The sequence below is a fragment of the Hemibagrus wyckioides genome, linkage group LG10 (genome assembly GCF_019097595.1).
Source record: "Hemibagrus wyckioides isolate EC202008001 linkage group LG10, SWU_Hwy_1.0, whole genome shotgun sequence".
NCBI classification, from domain to species: domain Eukaryota; kingdom Metazoa; phylum Chordata; class Actinopteri; order Siluriformes; family Bagridae; genus Hemibagrus; species Hemibagrus wyckioides.
The window spans coordinates 18290599-18313378 of NC_080719.1; the positions used below are offsets into that span (position 1 = coordinate 18290599).

Here is a 22780-nt window from a genome sequence, read left to right on the forward strand (position 1 = left end):
CTTCCACAAGACAAAAACAAACTAACAAGTTTTAGCATTACTATGTGTATCCATTTGACATTTTAATGACATTTCAAAGTCTTCTTTCGTTTCTTTTTATTGTTGCAGTCATCGAAATGAATGCAAAATCAAGTAAAGTTTGCTGAGGAGATTTGCTGCAGATTTGGACCACGGCACACTGTGTGCCATCATAACAGCACACATTCAACTAAAACACTAAAAGTACAGCTCTCACAGAAAGTAATAATTACATATGTCTTGAGTGGTGGGAGTTTAAAAGAAGAATCATGTGCGTGCAATTTCACCAATTCAAGCAGAGTTGCATCACAAATATGAAAACAAATGCTGCATTTGTTTGTTTTTTTTAACATGCAACCATTACAGAGGTTTAACTCCTGGAGGGACGGTCTAGCTGAATTATGTTTAACTACTTTATATAATTCTACTTTCAACATTATTTGTGTATCAGATAAGAAAAGGAGTGATTAATAATAAAGAGCTGTGGGTGAGGGATTAGTAAGTCTGAGAACTTGAACAAGGCTGACTGACAGAGTTCAGGGAAATGGGTATGGCTGGAAGATGGGGATTCTGGTAATTGGAGTTTAAGGGGGACATGGTGATTGTGATATCTACACATTATACAGGCAGCATCGGCGGCAGCACATAAGATCATTTTTACTTCGTCTTTGAAGTGTCTTAAGTGCTTAAGCAGCCAGCCGTAGTAAAAAAAAAAATGAAGAAGGGAGGGGAAATTCAATTGGCAAAACTCTAAGACATCGATTTACCACCGACAAGAAGCGAGTCAAAATGTGTGTCCTCTAACCATATTCAATGACTGTGATATAACCTAAATGGTATTCCATCCAGGATGCATGTTTATACAGCACTTTTCGATTCATCGGCGAGCGTCAGCATGCAAATTGCTGGCTGATAGAATTAAAGCACCTTTAGGAGGACAAATATAAAGTATACCTCCTAAAATGCCTTGACATTTTTATGCAGGCGAAGAAGAAGAGAAGAGAGAGGCTAATCTGTTGCCGCTGATAAGATGAGCGTAAACATGTTTTGGGAACACTTGGGCAACATTTATTTCACAGTGGCTGAATAACACTGATCCTCAGGCCACACTGGAATAATGTACTGCCTTTATAATAAAAATACATAAATGCTACTCAATAATTTTTACACCCTCTAGGTGTTTTTGACCAAGTGGAGCCGTATGTGTATGTTTAAAGATATACTGTTTTAAATTGAAGTGCTTCAGAAGGGCATTAACGTGCGATAATTCATTCATTCCTGAAATTTTTCTAAAGGCTTTAATGTATTTTAATGCATCATGAATCTTGAATCATCGCATTAGATTCCTGCAGCTATTAGGATGAAGAGAAATGCAGTTGTGTTTCTTTCAGGCACTAGAGTCTCATTTCGATTGCAATACCTCTTTCTGCTTGAGAGATTTCAATTCAAAGACCACTGGATTTTCTGTTCACACAAAAGTGTCATGAATCGATTTTTGAAAGTGTTTCATTTGAATCATTTATATGATTCGTTTACTCAGTATGTCCATTATTCACTTGCTCACTTGCTCAATTGGATCATTTGGAGCCCAAATATGTTCTGTACCTTGTACGACTTACAGTTCATGATAATTATTCTAAAATTCCACACATGGCCATAATTTGATGTGACATTCTAAGTAGCAGAAAACTCTCTCTCTCTGTCTCCCTCTCTCTCTCTCTCTCTCTCTCTGTCTGTCTCTCTCTCTGTCTGTCTCTCTTACTCTAACTCTCTCTCTCTCTCTGTCTGTCTCTCTCTCTCTCTCCCTCTCTCTGTCTGTCTCTCTCTCTCTGTCTGTCTCTCTTACTCTAACTCTCTCTCTCTCTGTCTGTCTCTCTCTCTCTCTCTCTCTCTCTCTCTCTGTCTCTCTCTCTCTCTCTCTCTAATTCTCTGTCCCTCTCTCTTGCTGACTGTCTCTCTTACTCTCTCTCTAAGACTGTGAAGGACTAAGCATGCAATACGATGATCCACCATGCCAGTACTTCTGCAACACTTCTTCTTTAATTGATATGACATCAATTTTTTATTTCCTCTCTCCCCTAGAAGCTTAAATCAGACATAAATTAACGAAGAGTATGTGCTTTAACATCAATACCAGGCTAGATTATTAAACACAAACCTTTTTAATCAGGCAAGGATCAGTCTAAAGCTCAGGGTTCTTAACTCTACTCCTTGGGGCTGTTTGGCCTGGCCACTTTAAAGTTTCATGTAAAGTTTAACTTCCTTCTACACAATGAACCAACTCATTAAGGGCTTAATAATGAGCTGATCAGATGAGAGCAAACTGTAAAGGGAATGTTTTTTCAGGGTATGTGTGCGTTTTTTTTTTCCCTAATGGGCAAGAGTAAAAAAATTATGCATCTCTAGAGATTTTCATTTATCGAGATCAAAATCTCCTCTAGCTAACTGGCTAACTAGCTTGCTGCTAGTAAACTAGCTCATGAGTCTGAGTGTCGATTTGCATATCGATATTCACAGTTTATGATTTAAAAATAAACAAACGTCAAAATATCTGGTGGCTGCGGTCTATAGCAAGCTTAACAATAGAGCTAGAACAAACATGCTGGTGCTTTAGGACAGTCTCAACCTTGTAGGACTTGAATAAAGCGCATGGAGATGTTCAGAAACAGCAGAGACACATGTGGTAGGATCTCAGTATAGACCTGGTCTATAGGCACTGGTGATAATGTCCATCACCTAGTGGGCTGTTCTCTATTTAGATAAAGAAACCCCTTGTGTCTTTCCTCAGTAACAGATAAGATGTTGTTTTTGTGTATGCAGCAAGAAGAAAGAGAAAGATGGTTGCAGGACAGCGGGTTTTATGCTACACCATGAATCACTTCTAGACTTTCTGGCATGCATGCACACATGAAAGAAGATATCAGCGTGATTTTTTACCACGGCTTCCTTGGCAGAAAATATAGAACTATTAGGTACATTTAACAGGAAGTCTTGCTTAAAAGAAAATTCTAGACATGCCTTTGGTTATTTTTTCATCTTGTTGTTTTTCCAGCGTGCGACTCCCCAGTGATATATACAATAATCAGTACAACAACAACATTAAAACCACCTGGATAATATTGTGTAGTTACACCTTGTGTAAATAAAACAGCTCTAGCTCGTTGAGGCAAAACCTCTGAAATTGTGCTGTGGTATGCAGTGATGCTCACATGCCCATTGTAGGTGGTTTCGGTGGTGGACAGGGGTCAGCATGGTCACTCTGACCGGTATACACAGCCCCATATGCAACAAGCTTTTCAGCAATTTGTACTATAGTAACAGTGTGGGTTCAGATCAGATGGGCTAGCCTTCACTCCACACACATATCAATAAGCCTTGACAGGTACCATTCATAAAGAGACAGCCAGTAAAGGTGATTTTTTACTTATGTACTAGCAAACAATGACTGTGGTCCTGCATCAAGTCTGTTTCTAATAATTATAATGATGATGATGTTTATGATGATGGTGTTAGTGATCAGACTCAGTATTCTAGTGCCTTGATACAACAGTGATATAAGATACATAAGAGTTGATAAAGAGAGAGAACATTTCCTGAAATCACTACAAACCAGTCTTTTATAAGAAAACAAACCATTTTTTATATGATTTATGGTTCAGTATGAAATCACCCGTTCCTATCTGGTGCATGTGATAATAGAGTATTTGTGATTAAAAACATTCTGTGACGTGATCTGGGCATGTTTCAGTCATCCTGCTCCAATCATTGGTTGGTTTGAGTCTTATTCTATTTTATTTTCTTCTGTCTACAACTCCAGAGGTTTATATTCTACTGCAGAACCGTCTTATTTTAATCTAGTCAGTGTAGGACAGTTAAATAATCACGGTAATAAGAATCGAGAACTATTTTGAATGGAAACATACCTCTAAAGCAAATAGGAAGTGTTTTTTTTGGCTGGTTTATTAAGGCCTCTTAGTGTTAAGGAAGAGTTAGTTTGCTGAAAAAGTTCAGACTTCTCTGAAAGAGAATGTCTATATGCAGCATAGATGCTTTTTCTTTCTGCTATTCCACAGATGCCAGTGGATATTCCTCGTATACAGCATCTGCCCTCTGTGGGCAACTGAAAAGATTATTTAAGCTACTCTCACGGATATTGGCCAAGCCTTGAAGTCAGCAATCTGGACATGAATGTAAACTCTGGATATATGTGCCTTGAATATTTTCCACTATCCATTCCATTTGGAGGAGTATCAAAGACTTTGAGCCTTGCCTTTATTGAAATGTTCACATCACAGCAGCGGTGATTGATCAGCTAAAGTCAGCTGGGAGTTTCAAATAGCTGTGAAAATCCTCTGAGAGAGACCACAAATAGCCATCTCTTCTACAGTCAGTGCAGCCTGGCCTGCTGTAAGCCACCAAATGAACTTGTCACACCTTATTGAATAAACACAGCATTCTGAATCAAACTGTTAGCGGTAAAAGGACACATAATAGCTCGAAACGAATAAAGTTAGTAGGAGATAAGTACAACAAATAAGTGAAGGAGTAAGAAAGGATATAGGGAGAAAACTATTCCAGTCGTGACTTCAGAATTTAAGACACACTTACACACTGATATATAATGAGGGTGAGCTCAAAACAGTAAATACATTAAAATATTACTTTACAGAGAAGTTAGAGAAGTACATGGATATGAACATCTCTGTCACTGAACACAGCAAAACATCAGCAGGACCATTTCTGGCATGTGCTCATATTCCTATATAAATCATGGAGGGTCAGAATTGTTTCATATTCCTAAAATAAATCATAGAGGCATTATCATTATTTCATCTGACACTTTATTGTCTCAGGTCCATTTTTATGTACAGTATTTAAGCACAGTGATAAATGCTCCTGTCAAAAACTCTTCTTCCCAGAATTGCACACCATCACTATCTGCTTCTACAACAAACTTCATTTCCTAGAATCTGCAAGTTTATTTCGACTGGTTCTCTGACCTCTGTTTGTTTAATTACTTCTCATTTAATTAATTCCCGCTTCCTGCCTATCTCAGTTGGCTTGCTGATCGCCTGACCTTTTTGCATCCCTGAATATATATTTTTGGATTTGCCCTGTTAGTTTGGCTGCTGACCATGTTTTAATAAACCATCCAAATCTGTGTGCGATTCATGACATAAAGGTTTCTTTAGATAGTGAAGGGGTTTTAGTTTATAAAGAGGATCTATCTATCTATCTATCTATCTATCTATCTATCTATCTATCTATCTATCTATCTATCTATCTATCTATCTATCTATCTATATTATATATATATATATATATATATATGTGTCCTTTAAGGTGGATGAAACATTTTTTGCGGCTGCAGTAAAATTAAAAATCTTTTTCTAAAGATAAGATGAAATGTATCAATAATGTGATGCCGTCTATAAACGTAATGGAATTGATGTAATATGTTGTATGATATGCCGTCTGGGATTCAGACAGAGAAAATATTATACTGGGAAAAGGTAATAAAGCAAAGCTGTATTTTATTCAAAAACTATATTAAAAAGTTACTTAAATAAATGAAAAGTGATAAAGGGAAAAGGTCAGGAGCGATGTTCTTAAGAGGCATATACTGCTCTAGAGTGTGACTGACATTGTCCACAGACAGATGTGGAATGGAATGAGATTAATAATATAATATGGAATACCTGTGTAATCATTTCAGTTTTTCTTATTACGGTATTTCTGCACTTCTACTCATTTTCTTCTCTGCTTCACAGAATCGATTTCATCTACAGATGATGACACGAGTCCCTGCATCAGATTTGGCGGAGCTTCTGTTGACGGTGATGCAGCAGAGCGGCTGGAACGAGGGCATGGCCGTACTCTGCCAGGGCTGGGAAGAAGCTGGCCTTCTCGACCTCCTGAAGCTACATAGTAACACGGCCAAGGGCAACTCTCGGTGGAACCTCCGCGTTGCCCTTAATCTCTCGGGTAGTTTATTAGACCAAAAAGGCATATCAGACTTCCTGGAGCAGCACTTCAGCCTGGACCAGCATCCTCCAGCCTCGGTGCTGCTTCTTGGCTCTGATCCACAATGCGCCTCTGCTGTACTGCGCAGTGCTCATGACCTGGGTCTTACTTTACCTGCTATACACTGGATTATGGGATATCCATTAAGCCCTGATGCCTTGCATTCCATTGGCTTACCCCTGGGGCTGCTGGCCTATGGCGAGGTCGACCGCAAACCTCTGGACTTCTACATTCACGATACTTTAGAGCTGGTCAGTCGAGCAGTTGCTGCTGCCACACTCGTGCGGCCAGATCTTGCGCTCATCCAAAACATGGTGAATTGTTTTGATAAACCCAATAAACATGAACTGCCTTCATCTGGACAGTACATTGCCAGGTAATTATATCTTTTTTTTTGTTCTTTATTTTTTGACCAAAGGATGCAATTAAGACTGATGAGTTTGTTTAGTTATTAAAATTTAGAGTAATAATAGTAGAAAGACTCATAGACATAAGTCCATTACAAACACTTCAACAGCAGGAAACTTTCCACTATTCATCACGAGGCAAAATATCCAGTTTTCCACGGTCTAACACTAATCATTCGGTCATTCGCTAGGTACTCTATCAAAGCTTACTTATTCACCAGATTAAATGTCTGAAGGGTCTGAAGCTTATAAGACAATGCATTCAACAAATTCCTGAATTTACCAACCTTTCTACCTTTCATAAACATCCTGACCAGTAATTTGTCTTTGCAAAACTAAAGCCAAGCCATTCTACAGTACATGCATTGCATAACATGCTTATATATCACATATCTGATTGCCTTTTTACAGTAAAAAGAAATGATGAAAGAATACTAATTGGTTAGTATTTCACTTCTTTGACCAGCACCATACAAGCCTCCACAGGATCAAGTGTTGATTTTAAAATCCAATCAACTCTTGCCAGGTCTTACACCAGCCTTGCATGGTGCATCAGCCACTTGTGTTATCAGAGACTCTGCCTCTTTCATTATTTAAAGAAGATTGCAGCTGATCTGTAAAAAGTGTCCAGTGGTCTACACTTTTTTTACAGCTCTTTTAGTCCTTCATCTAGGACGTTGATGTTGCCCTATATCGCACTGACTTTTATAGTGTGAACAGAGTGCTTGCAAGTGAAGTACGACTTTGGAGAAAAGCTTAGGCCCTGATTAAGTGAAGATTGTTATATAGGGTTTGTTTTGTAGATATTGAAGTCATTCTGGTGTAGTAGTAGCAGAAACACAAGTCATAGACTTAAATCCCTAACAAACACTTAAATGGCAGGAAATGTTCCAGTATTCAGCACTTTGACAATTACTGTACAGTTTAATATCAACAGAAGGCAGATATTAGATTTGTGGAACCTTGTGGAAACTAAGTCTCAGAAATGAAAGAAAATTATACCGTGAAAGAAATGATAAAATAATCAGAACATTTGTTTCTTATTAGATGTTCATTATATAGCATTAAAACAGCATTAAAACAAAGCCCTTGATTTTTTTTTTCATTAACAGTTATTTTATGAACTCAGTTCAACATTCCTTTATTTCAGGTTCAAATTATGTTTTGAACAGTTTTTCAGCGTCCTATTTTAGTTGCTTTTGCACTTCCTGTAGTTTCTTTGATATCCAAGCTGCAGATGTTATTTACCTGAAGTTTGCTCCACCGATCTTTCCAACACAAGACATCAATGTTTCGCCTTCCCTGTGCGCACTAAGTTTGCCTGCAATTTATCCATTCAAGTAAATTTAACTAAGTAAATCAAGCCTATAAAGATGTAATGGATTAATCTAAAGCATTAGGCTTGATTCATAACTCAATGAGTCCAAGAGAGCAATTTTTGAGCTATTAAATCTCTGGGAAAATCTTAAATCTCATACTGCTTGGTGAGCTTGGTGGGTTTCCAATGAGTAGCCTGTTCTTTAAGAAGGGCAAAACCGCCTGCGTTTATATTTGAGATTGAGTTGGATATGCAACACCAAATTCCCAGTCTAGCAAATTTTCAGGTTTTGAAAATAAATGGCCTGGTGAAATCCAAGCTATATGCAGTAGTTGATTTCAACCACTTTATAATGCTCTTTCTTAATGCATCACGGTTACACAGCCATTGACTTTCGGTGACTGCAGAGAAACTGCTAGTCTGGCAGCCGGAATGCAAACATGTTTTGGAGCTTTAAGCTGTATTCATGAGTTTCACTCAGATACCTTCCCACGAGGCAGGGATCACTCTTATCAAACGAGCCCACTGCTCCGTGTGGATTAGCGAGGTTTCACTCTTTTTCTCAAACCCTCCCTACAAACACAAAAAGGATTGCTCTGCGCTGTGGCCATGCAGAGAATTCTGCCGCTCAACACAACAGGATAAAATCTGTCAAATAGACCCAAACAGAATGTCAAACAATCAAGCAGGACAAAGCTTCAATGCAGGGGAGACAGATCAATAGTCGTCACTAGTGCCAGTTACACTGCCATAAAGGGGGATCATTTTCTGATTCGATCGCTCTCCTGAACAGATTGGTGTTACAGTAAAGACAGCTTAACTGAATGATAATAACATTATTCTCACCCATACATGCCGTTTAAATGTTGTGGTTTGATGTGTCATTTCCTTTCATCGTTATTGAAGTGCGCACTATAACTCATTAGTACATGATGTACTCCTGAGGTTGTGACAGTTCACTGGGGATTTAGCATTCAATTCATTGGTCCTCTCAGTGCACTCTTTGGCCTGGCAGAGAAATGGATGTGAGCTGGTTTTAACTAATTAAAACCTGCCATCCTAAAAAGGAGGAACCATAGTCTGTAAATGCAATATCACTCAGCACCATGATGAGTGGGGCGGGGGAGGGAGGAGGAACGCGGACGGAACGGGGATGTCGGCATGTGGGCCAACTTGTGTCTCTCACAGGCAAAATTAATGACAAAAGGTTTCAGGCCAAATTGCGTTTTCCGATTTTTTTTTTCCTACTTTTAACTTTTTTTATGAAGCAGCTCACCATTGGACACATGCCATGTCTTTTATTGATCGCTGAAGATGTTCATTTCCAGGCCCATGTAAGAGGCTAGCCTGGCCCAAAGAAGCATTGCCTTGTCTAAAGTGATCTGAGCTCCTCCCTGTATCCTCAGCTCAGCCAGACAAGCAGCTCTAATTTATTGAAGGAGATGGAGTTTCACAACCAAATATACTCCCTGTGAAAGCAACTCCTATAGTTTACAGTGCAAAGGCAGCCAGATTGTGTCAGTCATCCAGATAGGCAATCCCTTTCCCCAGGCCTTTCCTTGACTGCATCTGCAGTATTTATTGTTTGCTGGCCTGCTGATGGCAATAAGACAGACTTAACAATGGGTCACTCCTGTCACCATTGAGGGTTATCCACCTTCCTGGAAGTGTAGAGGTATGATGAACATATTTGACCTTAAGCTTTTTGTCTTTACTGATGTGCAAGCTATGTTTCGGTCTGCATTTTTATCTAATGTTAATTCTTTCGCCCTCAGGTTTCTCTCAAACACATCCTTCACAGGGCTGACTGGTGCAGTTAGCGTGCAGCGGAACATGTCACGTGTGCTTACATCTCAGCGCGTGCACATCTGGAGGCTTCGGCGCGATGCTGTGGGCCAGCCCACCTGGGTGACGGTGGGCAGCTGGGAAGGTACCCAGCTAGATGTTGAGGAACGAGGTCTGTGGCAGAGCTCAACCCCACGCCAACGCACAGAGGCACAAAAGGGTCGCGAGGGCAGCCGATGGAGGCCCGGCTTCCCTGTTTCAGGGAGTCATTTGCGCGTAGTCACCTTAGTCGAGCACCCGTTCGTGTTCACGAGGGAGGTGGATGAGGATGGCAACTGTCCAGCCGGACAGTACTGCCTGGATGCAGGTACCAACAGTTCAGATATGTTGGATCGTTTTTTTGCTACTCGAGCACAAGGGAATAACACATTTGTTCCAGTGGATTACAGCAAGTGCTGCTATGGTTACTGCATTGACCTGCTAGAAAAGCTGGCCGAGGACTTGAACTTTGAATTTGACCTTTACATTGTGGGAGACGGGAAATACGGTGCGTGGAAAAGCGGCCGATGGACAGGGCTGGTCGGAGACCTGCTTTCTGGCGTGGCTGATATGGCCGTCACCAGCTTCAGCATCAACTCAGCACGCAGCAAAGTAATGGACTTCACCAGCCCCTTCTTCTCCACCAGCTTAGGCATTCTAGTGCGCAGCAAGGACACGGCAGCACCCATTGGAGCTTTCATGTGGCCACTGCACTGGTCCATGTGGGTGGGCATCTTTGTAGCATTGCACATGACAGCACTCTTCCTCACTCTCTATGAGTGGAAAAGCCCATTTGGCATGACTCCACATGGGCGTAACCGCATGAAGGTGTTCTCCTACTCCTCAGCCCTTAACCTGTGCTACGCCATTCTGTTTGGCCGCACGGTATCGAGTAAGACGCCCAAGTGCTGGACAGGAAGATTCCTCATGAACCTGTGGGCCATCTTTTGCTTGTTAGTTTTGTCCAGTTACACAGCCAACCTTGCTGCAGTCATGGTTGGGGAAAAGACCTTTGAAGAGCTTTCGGGCATTCATGATGCCAAAGTGAGAGTTTTATTTCACACAATAATTCCTAAAAGCTGTAGTTAGGTTCAATAATTTGCTCCACAGGTCACATAACAATAACACAATGCACAGTAAAGCTTAATACTGCTTAGGCTTGTCCGTACTAACTAAATTCTCTATAAGCAGTCATAACCCCCTGCAAGTGATTTAGGTTCCATCTAAAAGTCTGAGGACAATTTGGCTATCTTGAAAATGGAAAGTACTTAAAGTGATTTCAGTGACTCCAAACACCCCTCAAACCTGTGCAAGAGGTAGGAGGACGGAGGCAGTGACCAATCACTCCACCTCACCCAATCGTGCAAGACCCCTGGCAAAGCATCTCTGATGAATGCTGATTAATTTACATAAAGAAAGTGTTTGAAGTAATTATCTGTTCAAAGAATTATTTTAATTAAAATATGATTTAAACACAAATTGTGCTGCCCAGAACAAACCTGGTTAAACTTTTCTATACTAGGTAATCACCAAAGGAGTTTAAAAAATGACATGTCCCCAAACTTCGCTCTTTAAGTTGAAGCTGAGAAACTGAAAACATCTACACAAGTAACTAACACATGTTTTAAATGTTGTCCAGGCTCTTTCTGGACTGCTGGAGTACAGATTTTTCCCATAAGTTACTGTTTGATGAGTAACATGAAAGTAATCTTAAGTAGCAGATGTTTAACAGTGCAGATTGTTTAAATGAGATCGCACTGGTTGAGTAAAAAGTAGAGCCAAAAATCTATGCTAATGCGTTTAAATCTCAAATATTCTCATGTATGGACATCAAGATATTTAATGTTTCCGATGTTAGTCGTACCATAAGGTGCTTTAATTCAACTCTTACTTCCTGTATACCTGAAATACTTACACATTTATAATAGAGGTACTATATAATAGACTTATCAAAAGATTTGTAAAAAGATGTGTAAAAAAATATGAGACAAACTCAGTGGTTCATGATTAAAAGTGATAAAGGATATTGCATTCCAGCCGAGAACATCACAACGCCCTAAGTGGTCCTACTGAAGACACAGAAAGTGTAGACTTTTGTAACAAAAATGTTATTTTACAAATAATCCGGAGTTTTCTGGCATTTTCTGACACTTTTCTTGTTATACTAAATGCTTAGCATTCAGGGTGTGTGCTGTTGTTTGGCGAGTTTTGTTTGCTTCTGAGATGTAATCAACTAATCAGCTGTGATTGAGGTTGTCGGTCTTGACTATATTGCTGTTGGTAATCCATGTGTCTCCAGCTCCATCACCCATCCCAAGGGTTCCGCTTTGGCACCGTACGTGAAAGCAGTGCTGAGGACTATATGAAGAAAAGCTTCCCTGAAATGCACGAATACATGAGGAGATTCAACGAGCCAACCACCCCAGATGGTGTTGCTACTCTCAAGTAAGAAAGCATGGCATTCATTAAAACCAACCGAATACTCAGACAGGAAACAATTTCAAATAATTGTTTTGTAATTTTCACCTTTGGTGTAAATTACAAGCTTCCATCTTGGGTACTGTTTGATTTGAGTCCACCGATTTGATTGGACAAGTGGTGTTCCAAGAGAGATGATATTTAATATAAAATGATGTGCTTTGGATCACACAACACTCTATCCAGCCCTGGTTTCTCTGAGAACTCCATTAATGGAGCCAAATGAGGTGCCACACAATATGCACGTACACTATGCACTATGCAGACTAGCGTCCAGTGTATGAATTTTAGAAAGGTCAAATCATCTCAGATAAAACACTAACACTTTTTTTTTTTACCAAACACAAGCATAAGCCATTAAACAGTCAATGGAAAATGATATTAAACATGATATCAAGTAACATGACGCCATTAGCTTTAGCAGAATTTTTAAAATGTTGTAAAATAAATCATACAATGTGGCCTAATTTAAAAGACATTTGTAAGACTTTTGTGTCCACCAGAGTGTCGTCCACCATCTTAAATTTTTTTTTTTCACACACAGCGTCAGCACCTGGTAGCCCTGCCCCTCTTCCATTATGTAAGCAAAGGTGCATTGAGTGCATAAAGTGTCCAACATTCCACCATTTTATTTTTTTTTTTGTGATTTGGGATTCACTCTGAATATTTTAGCAACAAGAGGTGCACTTCAGGTACCAGATGATCTAAAAAAGTCAAGTGTGGAATGTTTGCAGCTTTGCTTACCTAGTGGAAAAGGGGCGGGGCTAACAGGTGCCGATGCTGGAAGAGAAAGAATTCAAGATGGCCGACGACACTCTGGTAGACAAGACGTCTAACAAATGTCTTTTAAATTAGCTCATGTTGTATGATTTGTGTTAAAATTCTGCTAAAGCTCCTGTAGTCACATTACGTGAGTTTGACGTCATTTCCCGTTGACTGGGAAATAGCTTATATTACCATTTAGTGTTCATACACTAGATGCTATAGTGCATAGTGTAAGTGAGTAGTGTGTAGTAGGATATTTGGGACTCTACTCGTGCTATTTATACTACAAAATGGTGTGGAATAGTGCATAAGTATGCGATTTAAGAGACACCTCACGTATTTGAACTTAATTATGCTGCTGAAAGTAAGTCAGGCTGATTCTCGAATCTGATTGGTCAGATGGTGTTGATTAATACATTATTGTTTTCCATACCAGCAACTTGTTATTGTTAATATAGCGACGTGATAACAATTTCTTCATCGACGTTCCATGTTAATGTTAATGTCAGACATTTTTTAAAGATGTATAAAGTGAGTAAACACTGGTGAGGAAATGGCTTTGTTTTCTGATGCTTCTAGGAGGTAATGGCATTGTGCTTGATTAGCTTCCGATGACAGCACACCCCTGTCTTTTTTAATATTTACATATTAACTAGTGTTCTTATCAGATTAGGGAGGAAAGTGGTATTTTAATATTGATAGTAGAAGGCAAGGAAATAAACAAGGTCCAGATTTTCTCCTGGTCTGTCTTGATGTTTATTATTCTATGCAGGGAGAAGGTCTGGGACTCCCTGTCTGCTCACACCTGTGTTCTTTGTTGTTGCTGAGCTGAAGTCTCTGACACTGATTCAGGATGTGTGTGTGTGTGTCCATGACTGGTTTCTTGCATCTATTTGGTAGTCCAAGTCTATATGAATAATAAATAGCACAGTCTTTTATTCCTACCATTGTTTTGATTCTTCAGCTGGTATAACCCCCGTTACAGCTGAGCTCAACTTGGCCTTGTAACAAAGCAGATAACCATAATCAGATACAAATTACAGAGATGAAGGCACATCATAACTGCACACATTCATGAGCAGCCATGTGTCTCAGTTTTTTTGTAATCTCTTCTTAATGGATTTATTCTCTCCAGTCGCTGGTGGATTGTGACACTAGTTTGAAAATATCTGTACTGGTATTGGAGCAAGAACTTCAAAGAACCCAATAAAATATAAAAATGGTCAGATTGTTTCAGGAATTAACAGCTGGGTGCCAAATCATTATTAATATGTGTAATGTCTTCGTGTGTAGTGGTTTAAACCCCATTGAAATCCAATAGAACAGTCATACTGCGAGCTGGGATATCTGTATTAAAAGCTATATTTTGCCTTTAAAGGAAATCGTGATTTAGTGTGTTCGCCTACGCCAAGTCCATTCCACACAAACCAAGATAGTGCGTGCTAACTTGTTGTTTATTTAGGATAATTCTTTCTCCGCATTTCAGTGACTTGTCTGAACTTTAGAATAGAAAATGTTGGTGGTGTAAAAACCACTGGCTAAAATCTTTAGCATGATAGCTCCTTAATCAACAATTGTGCTGCTGTCCTTAGGAATTTGATCCCTCTATTGTGCATTGCTGTGTATTAATTTTCCATCTCGCTGAGGGTGACACTAGATTTATGGCGGTGCTTGCTTAGGAACAGTTAGCCTGGACAAATGATGATGGTTCCATTTGCAACTGACAGGGAGGCAGAGTCTGACTGATGAAAACCTTGCTGTGCATATTTAATCAAACAAAGAATAGCCATGTAGGAAAGTGTGTGTGTGCATGCAGTTCTATAATCCCTCTCTCTTTGTGTTGTGAAGGACAGATCCCCCTAAGCTTGATGCTTTCATCATGGACAAAGCTCTCCTGGACTACGAGGTATCCATCGACGCTGACTGTAAACTCTTGACTGTCGGCAAACCGTTCGCTATCGAAGGTTAGAAACACATCCTCCATCAGAACCTCCTTCACAACATCTTCTTAATATAGGTTACCCTGTGCACACATCCATATTCAAAAGCAATCAATATTCCGTGGAACGCCGAGAGAAACGCTTGGTTTTAAGAGGATAACTAACAGCCGTTGTTGTATACAAGCAGAAAGTAAATGTGAAATCACTGTTCTGGAAACAGCCGGAATGTAAAATACCAGTTTCAGATGGATCATGGTTTGTTGGAGCTGTAACTAGAATGGATAGTCATTGTTAGCTCAGACATTTTGGAATTATAGTGAAAGATTGGTTTACCCAACGTGGTACGCAGCAGGTGACACTGATTCCTCACAGCACCAACTGTCTGGAGGTCTGCATGTTCTCATAGTGACCACAAAGGTTTCCTCCAGGTTCTCCGGTTCCCTCACATCTCATATTTACATTCACATTTATGGCATTTGCCAGACAACGTGATATTTATTCAGAGAGACTTACAAAAGTGCTTTGAAGACTCTATCAGTAAATAAATCCTGATATTGGTCACTAGGGTCATGGTCTAAAAATACCATAAGTCTAAAACTATACTGAGGTAATTTGGGAAGAAAAGCACACAAACAACACAAGCATTTTTTGTTTAGTTAGTTAAGTTAGTTAAGTACTTCAGAGAGAGCTACATTTTTTAAAAGAACTGGTTCTATAACCTTAAAATTACTTAAGAACCCCATAATAGTTCTTTACATAGAACCATTTTGAATGGTTCATTGACCAGATCCCAAGTTCTGCAGACTTTTATAAAGTATTCTTCATCTTCTACTTCTTCCTCCTTCTTCTTCATTATCATTATTATTATTATTATTATTATTATTATTATTATTTACAAATTTAAACAAAAAATACAGCAGATTCATCTCACAGCATTTTCTACATATAGAAAAAAAAATTAAAGGCGCTGTTTGATTTCACCTTCCGCATTCTTCGAATCATAGAACTGTTTTAATCTAAAAGTTTCATTCCACATAGAACCATTTTTGGGAATAAGTTCTACTGGCCAAGGACAGACCCCCAGCGTTCTATATAGAACCCCCAAAAAACTCTTTTTTTAAGAGTGTAGGTCTTTGAAAACAGTCTATACGGACATCTAGAGGAAGAGTTTGGATGTAGAACAGAGAAGAGTCTTGATGCGTTCCTTCCTTGTATCCTGAGAGATGGTGGGATCAGTGGAACAGTGCTGGAGGATCTGAGGGAGCGTGGTGCAGTGCAGGGTGTGATAAGAGCTTTGAGGTAAGAGGGAGCCGGTTTGTTATTGGCTTTGTACGCTAGCATTAGTGTTTTAAATCTCATGCAGGCAGCTACAGGAAGTCAGTTTAAGCGTAGTAGTGAGGTGGTGTGGGAGAACTTGGGCCATTCTGGATCAGTTGTAGAGGTCAAATGGTGCTCAGAGGCAGAGCTGCCTGGAGCGAGTTGCAGTAGAATCCTGGGAGGTGGATTGATTACGCTAAATTTCCTGTAGGTGTGAATGAGTGTGTGCATAGTGCACTGGTGTCCCATTCAGAGTGTATAATTTCTTGCTCCCAGTTTTCCTAGGATAGAGTCTGGATCCATTTCGACCCCTGCTGAAAATGAAAGAATGGGCCAGGCCAACGTTTTTCTAAAATGTCAGAATGTCTTAACAGAATGCAGATCCTCAAAAGCGAAAGTTTCTAGAATGCCAACAGTGTACAAATTTTGATTTTAATCATCTTCATTATGTCATGTTTTCTGGTGTTTTACAATGCTGTAACATTCCATGTTTGTTTTTTGTTACAGTAGAAATTTTCAGAAAATTGTTGGAAAGGTTGTTTTTTTTGTTATAGCTCATGTTATAGCTTAACCTTCTTAGGAGTTCACATTTTTACTGAACATTTAGTTTAGACAATTAGATTAAAAACCACATCTAAATAACTCCACACTTGTAAGAATTAAAACATCATGAGAGCGCAAATTAGGAATTACGCAGTGTTGTAGCTTATCGATGTAAAAAGAAAACCTCTCAAAAGAAAAGTCTCTCAAAAAAGACTGATCCGAACACAGATTTTACCTGTGTAAGCCTGCACTGAAAGGTGTGCATCCCTTTTTTTTTTGGAATAAAAAGAATTGGGGAGTGACAACGGATGAACGAATGAGGGGATGTTCTCAGCTCATGTTTTCATATTTTAAACTCCTGAGTGTATTTCACAGCTCACCAGCTTTGAAATTTGTCTTGAGGATTTCTTTCATGAGACTCACTCGCCCTTTCTTATTTTTCACAGAAAGCATCTATTCAACCACTGAGAGCAGGAACAGGTTCTTCACAACAACATCAACAAAAAGCTGCTGTAGGAAAGGTTCCACTGTTCTTTCCAGGGGCGAAAGAAGAAGATAGTTTTAATTATTTGCGAGGAGAAGCTTTCCACTTTAGCTAACCTCGGTTTTACAAGCCTGACAATGAGATTAAAACAATAATTAGCGCTTTTTGTCCTTCATGTTATTGTTGTTAACCTTTATTTGACCAGTTCCTGTCCTCGAGATTAAAAACACCTTAGAATTCTGTTCAGTTCGACTTGTAGCTGCTCATTCCACATATCTTCTCTGCATTAATTATGTGCCTTACATCATGGCTGTCCTCTGATTGCTCGTGGCCAGAGTTTCATCTTGCACTGCTGACTCATACAGACAAACTGTTCATCCAGCCTTCTACAGATTTAAAATATGGACCTTAAATTACAGTTGGCTTAGATATACAGACTAAGAGGAGACGAATATGTCTTTCTAAAAATCAGCATGTGCTCGAATTAAAACTAAGCTGGTGTGCACACTCAAATGGTTACGCTCGATGAAGAAACAAACAGGGAGCATATTTGCTTGGCTTAATGGTGTTGAACAGGGAAATCTGTTCTGTACCTTTCAGCTCGTTGCTTGGTTCTGACAGGGAGGGAATGTATGAGCCCTCTTTGTTTTTCTGTGCTTTTCTTTTTCCTGCCAGTGTTTCTCTAACCCTCGCTCTGTCATTGACTCACCTTCACTGTTTACGCTTGAGATGAAATAAATAGCATTGCTCTCGCAGCCTGATTAGGGTTTCGGACTGATTCGCATGCTGTTTCCTCGGCAGGTTATGGAATCGGACTGGCTCAGAACTCGCCGCTCACGTCCAACATTTCAGAATTCATCAGCCGCTACAAATCCGACGGCTACATGGACATGCTGCACGACAAGTGGTACAAAGTGGTACCCTGTGGAAAGAGAGTCTTCGCCATGACGGAGGTGAGACTGAGAGCTTCCAGTAGGTTCACTGTAGTAGAATTGCATTTCCAAATCCTAATCCTAGTGACGGATTACCTACAGACACCTTTGTCCAGTGTCCAGTAGCCGGTAAGGCATGAACCAGTGCATGGAGCCCATCTTACAGTCCACCACTTACATGTATACATTTCACTACATTACACATCCATTCTAAGTATATGGAGCAGTCTTAGTGAAATACAGAAGGCAGTTTTACCTGTGGAATTTAGGATGAATAAAGTTCTGTCTGTCTATCTATCTATCTATCTATCTATCTATCTATCTATCTATCTATCTATCTATCTATCTATCTATCTATCTATCTATCTATCTATCTTTTCTGTTTGTTTGTTTGTTATTATTCAAACACATCATGTACGATTGTTCTCTAAAGGTTTTTTCATCCATTTACTCTTTTTTGACTAACAGGAGTTTGCTCCTGTTTTCTTGTCTCCATGTTCAGTATTGAATGTCTTTGTCATGTCCCACTTCACAGTGGTGCGTAATATGAAGCGCATATGAAAGTATATTTAGGACTCGGAATTTGTAGCGTCTCAGAAGTATTTCTGCTTTTTCCCCCAAGCCTACTAGGAGCAATACAGTGGAACTTCGGCATACAAATTAAATTCATTCTGGAGGCGAGTTCTTAAAGCGAGAATTTGTACGGTGAAATGAATTTTCCCATAGGAAATAATGTAAATGCAGATAATCCGTTGCAGCCACCCAAAAACATGACCAATATTACAAGTATGAAGTGTATGTAAACTGTATGGGTGCTTACAAAGAACTGACCCAAGCCAAGCATTCAATGTCAAGGGTCCTCACAGAAAGTCGTGCCACCAAGCTTGGGCTAAAAATAGAACAGACCACCCACACCACCAGTCTGTCAACAAAAAAACGCATGAAAAATCACCTAGCTTTTGAATGCATGCCGAAGGCAACATTGGTATCATGGGTGGACTCTTTCAAAACAGCTTTCGCTGACTGAAAAAATTTGTAAAATTTGGTTAGGTTAGCTTCACTTGGCTTTTCACTGACGCAAACAAGTTTTGAACGGCTCCCGGACGTACGCGCAACTTCGTATGCCGATGCAAATTTCAATTCTTAAGGCGAAAATTCGTAAGGGAGGGTATACCTTTGCCGAGGTTCCACTGTATATTCATAGTGTCAGCAAATGGGTGCCTACAGGGGGGTACAAAATCCAGACCCAAATGCAGGGGTAGCATAACAAACTGGAGGTTTATTAAAATAGCCAAGCTACAAACACATAGAAATATTGGGGGGTAAGCTGCTTAACTGAAATACAGACAAAAAAGCATGAAAACAGGAGAAAAAACAGGACAAGGATTCAGCAAAACACAAATGCAAGACAGCGGGTATACACAGGGAGGGTAATGAACATGACATAAGGAGCAGCTGTGCAGAGGCAGGAAGGAATTAAGGGCGGGGCAAACACACGTACGCACAGAACGTAAACATAAACACATGGCACAAGACAAAAAAACTTGTCCAATTGGAAATTGTCCAAGCATAACCCTGACACACAGAAAGGGTTGTTTTTTTCACACAAATATCCAAAGTAAATGATGATATCAAACCTATTTCTGTTCTCTGAGATACTCCAGATGTTTGTTCATAAGCAGCTAAAATTTGAAGATGTTATCTTCAACCATTACATTTTGTGTAGGTTATCCTACAGACGGAAAAACACACGTCTCAGACAGAAAGCCGTCTATTTTCATATCATTCTTGCTGCATTAAAATAATTCACTTGTTTATACTGATTGAAAATGTTTGGTAAGACTTGCTGCAAAAGCATATAGGAATTCAGCAATAAAATCGACTAATACCCCCATCTATCTACCTCCACCAAACAAACTAGCACCGTGTCTCAAATTGCATGCTTATGCACGGCTCTATAATGCTATTGAGTATTATTACGATTTTTTTTTTTCTATTGCAGTTAATGTGTGAATTATAACAATCTCTCGTGTAGCTGTGGATCCTCTTTAAGGTCTGTTTTTTGGATTTTCTAGATTAGTAAATACTTTTGAATGTAAAGTTTTGATTTGAGATGCAGTTCAGGATAATAATCACAACAACGGTGAAAAGTTATTAAATAATCCCCAGAGCTTGTCAGTGTGTTTTGCATGGCTGTGCATGAAAGCACTAATATTCTACATTTTGACGTGACACCAGGCAGACAGTGATGTTTGGGTTTCTACTTGCCATGCACACACATTTGTCAAATCTAAACCAGGCTCCACTGCTTCACAGCACACCACATCGTATTTTATTCACGACCTCTAGAAATGCAAGCTCACCCTTTCCACTAGACTGGACGCTGCATGCCGTATTCCTTTGGCTTTTAGTCCTTTGTGTTAAACATACGTGAATGACATAATAAAACAGTCAGGTTACAGTAACCCACATTATAAAACAGGGATTTAAAGACAAGGTTAAGGCTTTTTGCAGACGAAGAAAATTTATAATGCCCTTTTGGGAATCCTTGGCCTAATCATTACTTTCAAATCTATGCTCATGATGGCCCCCAAGTGGCCAGGGCGTCTAGGCTTGTGCCAAGTTGTTGTGGTTGTTAATTCGTCCCTGTCTGAAAACAAAAAACAATTGGAATATTTAAATAAAGGAACGCCGTTTCCAAAATTGTAGCCGGTGTCCATCATTTCTGCTTAAAAACAGAAATCTCATATATTATAGACTTCTAAATGCTTTCTAAATTCTTTATCACTCCTTTAATGAATTTATGATTTGCACTGCTAACAGGATAACAGGGGAATATGCCCACTTCTTCTACACAGACATAACTGCAGGCCATCTGTCATGAGCCACTGGACCATGTTATTGCACAATTATTTGCTGTTTAACCTCAGCAAACAATGCTACTGGGACGTTTTAAAGAAAGACTAAAAAAAAAAAAAGAAGCAGAAAACATATGAAGATAAAGCTTATACCATCTGGTTTGGGGCACAACTATACCCAGGTAGTTAATTACTGGATGTTCAACAAACTAAACAAACTTTTTTTTTTCCGACTAAATGAAACTGTGTGGTTTTGTTCAGATCTACATTCATGTGTGTAGAGCATCCTCAGCTTCAGCTCCTATATATATCCTGGATAGAAAGTTATATTACAGCATCACCTTTTGTCAGACATGTGCTCTTAATAAAGTCAAGAAGAAGAAGATGACACATCTACATTTCAACACACTGAAATTCCTCCTTCTCATATCCCAGCTTGTTGGGTTCAGAGCACAGGGTCAGCCATGATACAGAGCTCCTGGAGAAGAGAGGGTTAAAGGATTTGCTCAAAGGCCTTAAAGTGCCAGCTTGAATCCCCAAGCGTCTGATCACGAAGCCCCGAGCCTCCTCTACACCAGAAAGTTAACATCAAGATGCAGAAATGTGAACCCCAGTCTGCAAAATATTCCAAGTTAATTGAGGGCAAAAATTACCTTGGCCTCAGCTAAAACGATTATTCCTTATCATTCTGTTTGAAAATTCGTTTGCTTTAATGGCATCAGATAAAGGTCCAGGGTGTTGTGAGATCTAGAAGCTCTAGAAGTGCACCAAACACATCAGATTGGCATGAAAGGGGTGACCTTGTGCTTTCCACAAAGGAAGATTGTAGATGTTGTTGTTTTTTTTTTTTGGTCACTGGTCACAAATCTGGCTCAAATAATAGCTTGTTTTACTTTTGTTCTGTTTTCCTGCTATATATTTGGTTTCCTGCATTTGTCAGGGAGAATTGTTCCTTGACCCTGAAACTGAACCTGAGTCACACAACAAGAAATCCTAACCAAGGAAAACAAGATCTTTCAATATTGCACAATAAAAAATATTATAGATATTATATGAATTACAGAAACAATAAAAGCCATAACCAAGAATTCCTGTTAAAGTGAATGATTAGTGTTAATTAATTAAAAACCCATGTCAATATTGCTGATGTTCAAAATATTTTTTTTTCTTTCTATCTATCAATTATTTATTATATTATATTATATTATTAATTCAGGTTGTTTTTTTCCACATTCTGACCTAATCTCCTAGAAGGGCTGTTCTTTCATGATCAAAGGCACAGAGGGCATTAATATGTCCAGCTGCAAGATCAAAATTCTTTTCCTGAAGTGCTTTTGAAATAGAGGTTGACCTGGGCAGTGTGACGGGTGAACCACAGTTCAATTTGATCCGGAAATATAGAGGATTTGAAGAACCAGTGACTGTATAGAGTCAGTCAGTATTCTACTGCGGTCTTCTCCAGCTCCTTTTCTGATGCCCTCGGGTCAATAAAGAGCAGAGGAGACACCCGCCATTCATGAGCCATTTCCTCCTCCTTTCTCATTCGTCATTTTCAGATTGTGACAGGAGTCATTTGTGACAAAGACACAATGTTAAAGCCATTTGAGGACAGCTTTTTGTTTTACTTTTGATGCAAAAAGTCTCAGGAATTTATGTTCTATTTTCTTCATACTCTAAAACGACTTGCCAGAGAGAGACACCATCGTTTTACAGTGTTTATTCTCAGATTTAAATAAAACATATTATCTATGGTGCTGAATACTGATCAGAGGCATGGATGAGCAAAATATTTGAATACTGTGTAGGAAAAAATGCACCATCATTGCTCCCTCAGTTAATAACTGGAATATTAGCATTCTGTGGCTAGTTATC

General features: G+C 39.3%; 1 protein-coding gene across 1 annotated transcript in view; it reads left to right on the forward strand.

Moving 5' to 3' along the window:
- grin3bb (glutamate receptor, ionotropic, N-methyl-D-aspartate 3Bb) overlaps positions 1–22780 on the forward strand; it is a 58680-nt gene that overhangs the window by 29964 nt on the left and 5936 nt on the right. Inside the window, exons 2-6 of the mRNA XM_058400726.1 lie at positions 5790–6418; positions 9543–10635; positions 11891–12036; positions 14683–14798; positions 17920–18071. Coding sequence (XP_058256709.1) covers positions 5790–6418; positions 9543–10635; positions 11891–12036; positions 14683–14798; positions 17920–18071 — 2136 coding nt within the window. The remainder of the gene's footprint in view (positions 1–5789; positions 6419–9542; positions 10636–11890; positions 12037–14682; positions 14799–17919; positions 18072–22780) is intronic.